General features: G+C 36.7%; 1 protein-coding gene across 1 annotated transcript in view; it reads left to right on the top strand.

Annotated features, from left to right (window-relative positions):
• The first annotated feature begins 1,621 nt into the window (after nucleotides 1–1,621).
• TMC1 (transmembrane channel like 1) overlaps nucleotides 1,622–10,759 on the top strand; it is a 68,262-nt gene continuing 59,124 nt past the window's right edge. The window contains exons 1-3 of the mRNA XM_064438672.1: nucleotides 1,622–1,661; nucleotides 9,989–10,054; nucleotides 10,184–10,556. Of these exons, the coding sequence (XP_064294742.1) occupies nucleotides 1,622–1,661; nucleotides 9,989–10,054; nucleotides 10,184–10,556 (479 nt within the window). The remainder of the gene's footprint in view (nucleotides 1,662–9,988; nucleotides 10,055–10,183; nucleotides 10,557–10,759) is intronic.

Genomic DNA, 10,759 nt, shown 5'->3' with positions numbered 1-10,759 from the left:
TGAAACATCTGGTTACAATGACTTCACTGCTTCTTTTTGCAAGTACTTGGAGAATCATTAACTTGAATGCCATGCTCACCATTCCTCCCAAGATGTTCTTCCTTTTGTTATTAAAGAAGTACAGAAGTCTACCAACTGATTCCTTAGAACATAATTACTCTTTTTCTGACTTCTTAAAACTGTGGCTTATTAGACATGGTGTAACCATGGATTTTTAGAGACGATTTGAATGTTCTCTTGCATTTCTTTTTTGCATTAGAAGTCTTTCCCAAGTATATAAAAGCGCAGGAAATAGGATGTTATATGAAGACTAATATGAGAATAGAGTAAAGGAAATAATAATAGTTCAGAAAACATGTTTTATTGACAAAGGCATAGGGCCTTATATAATTCTATATGTAGACTTAATCTCTTTGGGAATATTTGAAACACAAGATATTAATGTTCTAACAGAAATAGGACTAAACACCTGGTTGTGTTTTGTCTGTAAACTGAATTTCAAGTCAGTTCAAACAACACCTACAAAAATTTTCAGCATTTGCAAAAAAAAAACCCCGCTGCTAAAATTAAAAAATTAAAAGGTAAGGTAGCCAGCATCACTGGATAAACCTCCAGATAAAATTCCTTCAGATATTTGAATGACATCTTCAAAGTAAAACAAAAGGCTTTCATAGTCGTGTGGGCAAGAGGATCCAAAAATCACTCAGAAGCATCTGAGAATGCGGGATATTCTGCAGATGCTTGCCCCTTTTTTTCAAGCTGGGTCACACTGAACGAATTCCAGATAAGGAATACTGGGGAACTTATGAAGTAATTATCTAGTTAAATACAGGTCAAGTGTTGTTTTACTTGTAACATGTTGTTTTATTTGTAGCAAGTTGTTTAAAATCTTTTAATTCCAAGCCTGCCCTGCCTTGTTAATTAAATTTTGCCTTGTGTCACCACTAAGCTTGTCTGGTGTCGTAGGTACAAGTTGAACCAGCGTAAAACTGGTAAACTTAGGATGTATTATCTGCATAAAGGCAGAAGCAAGGCATTTTAATGGAATTGCAAGAGGATGCAAATATAAACCAGCAGACACATCAGTGTCCAGTTCCTTTTGCTAAGGTGTTTTAAATCAGTAACTGGCTGTTAAAGCTATGCAATTTAAATATGTCTAAGGTGAAAGCTGTCTTTCATAAGAAAAAAATATATGAAACTCCTGCATATGCTAAAGTGTAGACCAGTACAAAGCATCAGAGTGTGCCTGTGTGGACAATGTGCAACATCTTTTCCCGGTAACGCACATGAGCATTTAAACATTAGTGTTAGTCATAAGTAAGTACATTGCAGGAGAGTTTTTCTTTTTCTTAGTAATAGTAATAAAGAAGGTGAACAACTTATTCCATTCTTTTGACCCTAGCATGCCAACCCTAAATAGTAAACTAAACAATCATGAAAGATTAATCACTTAGGAAATTAGTATCTTCTTATATTTCAGTCAGTGAAACTTCACCAGCGCCTTCCCTTCAGTGACAGACAGGATGATGTTGATGTGGTGCACTTCGTCTTGAACCACTCAACCTTCAGATGATCTTTTATACAGGTAGCAGCTGGAGCAGCCCTGTGAAATACAGTCACAATGCTTAAACATGAAAAGCCAACCACCATTGAAGGAAATGGTAATTATAGATATAATTATGTATCCTGAACACATATTTTCTGCATGTAGCTCAACAGTGTGGAAGTTCTGTTTTCTTCTTGTTCTTTCTACTGCAAAATCTCCTTTGTCACAATTCATCATCCTTTGTTCAGAAATGTATTTTACTTTGCTTTTGAAAGCAGCGTTGTTGTGTAAGTTGGTTAGTTGTAGCATGGCAGTGTAGCTTTCCACTGGTTAGTAAATAAAAGAGTGCAACCACAGCCCTGTTACTTGTCTTACATTTCTATATAGTTTATAAGGAAGATTAAGAAAATGAGAGTATTTTGTGGCTTCTGTAAGCTGCACAAAGGTAATGTCTCCTTTTCTTACTGCTTTCAGTATTTGGTATGAAATGTCAAACATCCTTCGTACTAAGATTAACAATATTTCTATATTGATATTGCACCGTTCTGGATGTCAAAAATGTTTTTGTAGGATGATAATGCCTAATGACTTATTCTGGCAAAGTGTAAGGCAACTCTTTGATATGGGAAGTGCTTTCAGTTCTCATTGGAAATGCTAATTTTTCCAAAATATATATTTTTTCTCTATGAAACAGGCATGATATTTCCAGTCTTCAGCATGGAAGAAAATTGCCAGGGGCTTTAGTCTAGACTGGTTTCTAAATGAATTAATTCGGTCTTGCTAAGTACCAGGGCTGATACTACTAAATAGTGCTTTCTATATTTTTAATCCACACTTGTAGCATGCAATAGTAATAAAATGGGTCCTCCTTCCACAGAAAGCAACAGAAGGGGTTGCTTAGAATTTTGACAGAATAGAAAGTGTAGTTCATTTTAAGAGTCCATCCTATTTTCTTTCCTTTTGTTGTCTGAGCACCTTCACTGGTTTTTTTCCTCCATTTTTTTTTACAAGTCCCTTTATGGACCAATTTCATTTTCAAGCAGTACATGTTAATGGAGCTTATTTTAACATGAAAGAAGCACAGAATTTAATGTAGCATAGGCAAAATACTTCCCAGCTTCAGCAGAACTTTCATCTGAATAAGAAACAAAATGAGCATGACCACAGAACATAACATTTTATAAACATTTCCAATTAACAAATTCTTAGAATATCAAGTTTCTAAGTTTACCATAAACATCTGCCTTCTGCTTGCAGATATCTGATGAAATTGACTTACCTTCTGATGCAGTGACTTTATTATTCATTCAAAGTACAGAATTTAGCATTCATACTGTGAACAAAAATTACACATCTTTTAAGTAGAGAAGGTTCTCTAGGTTGCAGAATCATGATTACTCTGACAAATTTTGCATGAACAGTTATCCTGTAGATAATTTATAATAAAATCTAACTACCTTAATGACAGGTGTGAGTATATTTGGAGATGAGATGGTGTGAATAAATTCAAGGCTCAGTCTTGATTTAAGAAGACTTAAAAAGCTGGAGCTCCACTACAAGTAACTATAAGGCACTTTCAGAATGTGGTTCTGAGTCCACTTTTGACTTAAAATATAGTCAGCACAGAGCTCAGGCATTAATTTAGTTGTAATTTCTTTACAGAAGGTTTTGACTCATCGTTGCTGCCTGTCCTGACAAATGTTCTTGCAAAGAATGGACCACTCCAACAGTTGAAAAATGCAGTCTAGGGCCATAAATTTTTGCTTTTTGATATCTTTAGCTCTAGTGAAGCCCTGGTTTGGCCATTCTTCTTGTATCATAACATGTCTTCTGCAAAATCTATCACAGTAGGAGATGTATGGTTCATTACACTAAGTTCATGAATGTGAATTCATTGTTCTAGGATTCTCATAGAGGAAAAGAAGACTTAGGGCAAAAATGTTCAGAGTGGATGCTTAAAAACAGTCAGATGAGAAGTGCCTATATCCTCTAAAAATAATAAAGACAATCTGTGGTGAGCTGGTCAGCTGTTGGTATCAACCTTAAAAAAGCTGCCTTCTCACGGTAGTGAAAAATACAGTTGTCTTCAGATCCACTGAGAATCATGCTACATTTGTAACTTGAACATAAACTGATTTCTTCATATTAACATGCGTTCCTTCTGTGTTAACAGTACCAGGAATAAATGACAATAAGCTAAGTAAATCACATTTCAGAACCTGAGAAGGTCAGATTCATATGATTTACTAAAGTCTCACACTTCCCAGAATGCATTGGACAATTAATAGTCTGATCCTAATTCTTGCAGTAAATACTGCAGTGAAAATGAAAAATTGCCAACCATCAAGGCAACTGTGTAATGAAGACACAATGCAAACGTGGCTTCCCCTTTTTGGTCTATTACAGTAACCAATGGGTCCTGCAAACTTGTCAGATCTCTACTCTTGGGTAGGACAAAGCAGTACATGGTTAGGTCTTTGTCTGGCATAGGTAGGCAAATGTGGGTGTAACGTCAGAGGCAGTGTAAGACACAGTTGCCTCGAAACTTTTATCCGTGCTTTCCTGAAGAGGGTGAAATACTGAGGGGTTTCTCACTGAATTATCTTCCTCCTCTGCCTTCTAATTTTTACTACCTTCTTCCTCTGCCTTCTAAATGTTTTATAATAGCAAAATCAGATTTGGCCTAAAATTCTTGCAATGAAATCATGCAATAAACTTATTATTCCTGAAGGACAGCTTTGTCTAAGAGAAGTCCTGACCCACAAACTGAGACAACTCTCAGGCCTCATGGTGTGTAGGTACAGCCCAGAAGGAAACTGGAAAAAGAAGACTAATCAGATGGTGTGCCCAATGCCAGCCATCTCTGTCTCTGGTATTTTCATATAATATTTGTAATTTTACCTTTCTTTAGTGGCAGTCTGCAGAAAGGGAAATCTTATTGCACCTCAGGTGCCTTCTGGAAACTCTTTGGGTGTAGAAGTCTGCAGCCCACAGCATATACATTAAGGCTAATCAGTCCTTTAAGACAGTAGTGGCTTTATGACAATGTGGTATAAATATTCTGCCTACTTTAGTATTTACAACCTTACCAATTCAGGTGCAGAAAAATAAGCACTATATTTGCTACCATGAGTGTAACTGAATAGGAATTAATATTTTTCCTCATAAATTCATGGCTATTGCTGGACAGGATATTTTTTGGGGTTGTGATTTTTATTTTAGTCCATTGTAAGAAAAAAATGCAACACTAACTGGGAAGAACACAGAAGAAAAATCAAGCATGGCCTCAAAAACTAAGTGTTCCTGTTGTTCAACAAATGCAATTTTTATTTGTAATTTCTGTGTTTCAAGTCTCCTTCTCCTGTGGCCAAGGTGGGCCAAGCTGTTTTTCTCAATGTTTGGAAATACACTAAGAGGATGGAGTCTATAGTATTAAGGTCTCAAATCTTGGATGTTAAAGTCTGCACTGATTCACTCTTGCCATAGACTTTCTATGAGGTTTTAATATATTATTTCTGTTGTGTTTCACAGCTGTTACTTCTAGCAATATTTATTCTCACAGAAGTGTTGAGGCACTCTCATATTTACATGATCGGAAAGAATAGTATGAAAACGTATGTAAATACAGAGAATTTAATATTATACAACTCTTCCTCCTATTTTTGACTAATACTTCACATGCGTTTGTTGTCTAATATAATCTTGCATTGCTGACATTTCTACATTTTGGGCACCCAGTTTATTAGCTGTCTAGGCTGATGTCTTCCAAGCACTCAAGAAGTCCAGAACAGTCCAGTCCAGATGAAGGCACAGTAGTTACTTGCAAGGCTCTATTTGCATATGATCCATTTCATTGGCTTGAAAATTAATTAATAAAGTATAAATTTATTTTATAACATATAGAAAAAGTCTGATAGCATTTTTTTAATTACACATTACTTTGCATACCACTTTTTTTTTTTTTTTTTATGGCATGGGCAGGCAGAATTGCTATCAGCAGTCCATTTTACATAGTAGTAATGTGAACAGTAATATTGCAACAGTAGGCATATTTTATGGGATGGTTCCAAGAATTGTTGTCACTTTCACAGTGAAAAATCAAGGAAACTTTGTCAGTATAAAACAAGATTTAAAAAAACCTTCAAAGCATTAAAGCAGGGTAGTACCCTTTGATAAATGGTGTATAAACAACTTGGGAAAATAAGGTAAGGATGCAACAGTGCCCAGAATCTGCTAAATGGCCACCTCATCTAGCAAAGACTCCTATGGTTTTATACAGTTTTTTCTGTCCTTCATTTCTTCACCAGCCAACATGTCAACATTTTGAGCTCTCTCCTGAGCTGTCTGACGTTCTGTCTTCACTGCAGTCTCTGACTTGCAGATTAGTCTGAGTCCATATTCAGGATGCCCTCCTTTAGTCTTGTTGGCTCATTTGTGGCTATAGTCTAAAACATAAATAAGACTTCAAGTAAAATGATAGCTTACTCAGATTACACTTTCCCTGCCCTTAGTCTAGAAAGATGAGAAAGTTTCCCTTAAACAACTGTGGGAAAAAAAATCAGAAAGTGATTGGGTTTCCTAGAGCATAAGGAGTTATGAACTATAGCTCTAAATATACCTAATGAGATATGTGTCATTAGGGCAGGATGATGTATCCTGGAAGATGTAAAAGCTGAGCAACAGTTTGCTCTGGTTCACATAAACTCAATTTAGCTGGCTCAAAGTCTAATACCCTGATATTAGCCCTATGAATACTAATACCATGAATAAATGAGGTCCTATCAACCCTTTTCTGGAACAAGTAATTCTAGACAGCTTTAGTAAGACTTAATTGATTTTAGAGGAGGATTTACTGAACTTTTCATAAGTGGGATCACATGAAGATCTGTTTAAAAAAGCAGAAGACAAATATAGAGACCTAAAAGGATCCCACATAGTGATGATTTTGTTCCTACATCAAAGACTATACATTTCTTTTTTAACAAGCCGGAGCGTCAAAAATGCTCTTCAGTTTTCCTATAGGATGATAATTCAGTGTCTGAGGAATGTACTCTACTGTTTTTCTGTGTTGTGATTTATAAAGAAACATTTAAATTTAGTGCTAAACTGCATTTAGATTTAGTGTCACCATGAAATGTAATTTGTGTATTGTTAAAATGCTTCTCCAGTAATTCAGTAAGACAGGATTTGCCACAAGCAGCTAAAGTGCTGAGTTAAAAGCTGCCTAGCCTCTTGCTTTCCTCTTTGAAAAGTATTACAGAGTTAATGACCTGAAATAGCATTCTAATAATAATAATATTAAACACAGGAACGATTATTTATCTCTTTTATTGCACAAATACCCAACCAAATAATAATATTGGTCTTCTAATGACACGTGGAAAACTCCCAAACACAAAAATACAATTATTAATACAGATTGTCTGAATTACAAGTCTTCAGGGAAACTGTAACATGGGTACCCTATGGGGTGGCTATGTAGCTGACATCAACACATGCATATATGCTGTTCAGGACAGACATCAGGGGTGGTAAAGCTCCTTCATCCCTGCTCCTCAGTGACTTTTTTCCTCCTAAACAGCACCAACTGCTATCACAGCTGACACAAGTGAATAACACTTAGTTCTACCCTGAGCTTCAGCTTTTATGGTAGTGACAGCAATAATGACAAAATACAGTGCGAGGAAACTGGAGGATCAGAGTCCTCCTTGGCTTCCAGCTTCTTTTAAAAATAAATTCTAGTACAATGCTTTTTGCATCATATCTCAGGATCTCAGAGTGACCTCTTATTCTGTGGATACACAAGAATGAGAAAGACAAACCTCTAACATGCTTCATATCAACATTTGTCATCTCTTTATAAGCATGGGGCTGTGGAAGCAGGAAAGTTCTGAAGTTCAGTGTGGAGCTATTAAATTTTTGCAGAAATAACTTTTGAAGCTGCACTTGTGCTTGTTGGATATGTCTGTAGTACCCACTACTCTTCTAGGAGCATGATTCCGTGTAATCACGAGGCATTTTTTCTAGGCTTGTTTTGTGGCAATATATACTCTGTTTGCCTTTTTTTTTTTTATTCTGCCTGATTCTGTATGCTTTTTCTTAATTTCTTTAAAATCTTTATCACTCCTGGGTCTGAGCATTTAAATGAAAAAAAAGACATAAACACGCAGGAGTCACTATTCAGATACACTCCCCCCTAGTAGTGTTCCTAGTACTTTCTTCGAGCAGCCCAAAATCTATTAATTAGTTTAGCACTTAATTTTACCTGAAATGTTGGATTTTCAGACTAGTGCATTTGTTACCCTTACACTATTAGAATTAATGAAACGCCAACAGCTATCTTCTGCCCTGCCTAAGCCTCTGTGTTTTATAGTCCATTTTAACTTTCATTATTATGTCAATATGATGTCAACTCAAGCATGATACACTTTCATTGCTAATGCATGTTTTAGTATCTGTGATAAACTCCCAGCTGTTTGCTTGTTGTGTGTGCTCATCAGAATCTGCAGTGGGGCCAGTCTTGTTAAAGTGCTTCCCTGGGAATTTGTGTTTGCTGGAGGAGATCAGCAAAAGCATTAGTTGCAATAAAAGACCATGCCCTATTGTTGCATGCAAAGTATCTCTTTAGAAGTGTCTGTCTTCATCTTTGCAAGCTTTCAGTAGTCAAAGGGAGATCCTGTTACTGTCTGCAGCAGAAGGCATATGTCCAAGTAGAGCAAAGGAGCACTTCTTTTCACATTCCACTGATGATATTGGATGATAACGTGTTTGCATAGTCTTAAAAAGTTGTTGGGCAGATACTGTGGAAGTGATAGAAAATGTAATTACAATGAAATATTTTGTGGAGGGTGACTTAGTCTCCCTCATATATCCCAGTTTTAAAATGCCTGTCAAATCCTGGGTAATAACCTTTTGCCCATTACTGCATACAGTGCAACAAGATCCTAGATTACTTCTTGTTTGCAGCCTTACATATTTTACTGCTTTTCTTTGATATTGGGTAAAGCTAAGAAGTTGTGCCTGATAGTTAGCTACAGCAGTCCCTAGATAAATCAATTTGTGTATAAATTCTTGATGAATCACTAGTGGCTTAATAAAATTTATAAAAGGAACTAGGAAACTAGGGAATGGGTGGAGAAAGAGTATAAAGAAAAATTCAAAAGTATTACAGATGAGCAAAGAAGGAAGTGAACTGTAGTTTCTTCTTGCCTGAAAAATGCAATTATGACACGATCATGACGTAGCACCTGTCCTTTCTGTATAGAGGGGAAATTAGACAACATACATCTGGAACATACATGGTATATAGGAGTGGAATGACAGCTGCCTACCTCTATCCATGGTAATATTTTTTAATCTCCTCATTAATCTCCTACTACCATGTATTTCTACATATTTCACTGATGTATCTTAAGTGCTGTCCTATATGTACAAACTCAAAGATACCTCAAGAGAGCCTATTATCTCCTGGCTTCTCAGGTATTAGTTGGATTGTTTCTGAAGAAACATTGCTAGTGAATACCACTAGCAGTTTCAGGAGTGACCCATTAAATAATAAGTCCATGCCATTATTTACAAAGAGTGTATTAATTAAATATTATGATAAATATAATGCATATGAAAAAAAAGATGAGTATTTTTCTTTCTTCATTATGTATTCATGATCCCAGTTTCAAAGTATACCAAGTAAATGAAATGGGTATGTTCCTGCTTATTGATGGATAGCAGAGACAGCATCTTTTATTGAACTTGTTGAGACTGAAAAACTTAAGCAAGAGATCCATCCCAAACCAAAGATGTTTCTGAGAAATACTACTTGCTTCTGTAAATAGGCTTACTCTGTAGAGTCTCCAATGTTTTTATCATCTCCTGAGTGGTAGAAGAGGACTGCTGTACAGCGTATGAGGAGCTGGGTCAACTTTTGTCGTTATGCTTAGAGATCTGTTTGCTGGAACTGAGAGTAAGTTTTCTCTTTCTTCTGGGACTGTGCTCTTCAGGCATGCTGCAGCTATGAAGCTTCACACTCTCCAGTCAGTCAAACTGGGAAATGGTTCTTTAAATCATCTTTAATTTCAGACAGTGCTTATCTTTCAATTGTTTACAAAAATTTCTGAGAACTGCCTGAGAAGCGTCTTCATGTTCCTGTGCTTCTCCTCAAACTGTAGCATATTACTATTGTGTATCATTTTAAGGGTCCTACATATTTCTTCCATGAGAGACAGTTCATGGCATTGCTTTTGGGCTTACTTATCTGAGTGTTGAAGGAAAGTGTAACTATTTTTTCTGTCTTTACCTTATTGCTTGCCATGTTCCAAAAAGCTGGTTTTGTGAAATGGTGTAAGGGAGTAAAATGCAGTAACTGCCAAGAATCTCCTAAAACCCCTGCATTCCTAATGACTGATCCACACTTTACTTGCACTGGCCTTTGTTTTCACTCCACAGATGGCTGTGATGTTGACAGTGAAGAAGGCAGTGCAGCTGAGAAGGAAGAAAATATCAAAAGAACAGGTCAGTAGTGCGGGTTACTTTAAGGCCACAGGTAGGTGTTTTCTGATTATCTGTATGAATGAAGGAGGAGGAAAGGTCTCCCTCTAACATACTGCCTTCTCTCTTGTGTTTATTTTTTCTCCATCACAGATAAAGGAGGGAAGGGACTAACACCGAGAACCAGAAGGGGACATGCCAGAGGGAGACTCAGGCATGGTGGAGAGGAGGATGAGGATGATGAAGATGCGACAAGGAGACCTGGGCACCGCAGGCACAGAAACCGTAGAGGACGGGGGCGAGTGGCTGGAAATGAGGGCAGTGATTCTGACGGGGACCCTGCAAAAGCCAGGAAGAACCAGGCAAATCAGAAATCCAAGGAAGATGGTGAAGACAAGGAAGATGAGAAAGGGGGTAAAAGTGTGAAAGGCAAAAATGAGAAGAAACAGGAGAAAAAGTCTGATAAGAAAGGGAAAAAAGAGAAGGCCAACAAGAAGAAAAAAGACAAAAAGAAATCAGGATCTGGGTAATTCAGTAAATTATTTTTTTAGTATCAAACCATGGTTTTCTTACATAAAACCTGCTTTCATTTATAACTGTGAAATACCAAAAGTCATTATGACTCCCTTTCTCACCACAGCCCAATTAGAGCTGGTTGGATTTTTTTTTTTTTGTCCTGCAATGATCAATGCTGGCTCAGTGAAATGGAAACTTTCCACAAAAACATGT

Source organism: Phalacrocorax carbo, chromosome Z (assembly GCF_963921805.1).
Source record: "Phalacrocorax carbo chromosome Z, bPhaCar2.1, whole genome shotgun sequence".
NCBI classification, from domain to species: Eukaryota; Metazoa; Chordata; class Aves; order Suliformes; family Phalacrocoracidae; genus Phalacrocorax; species Phalacrocorax carbo.
This window is presented reverse-complemented; position numbering and strand designations above follow the sequence as displayed.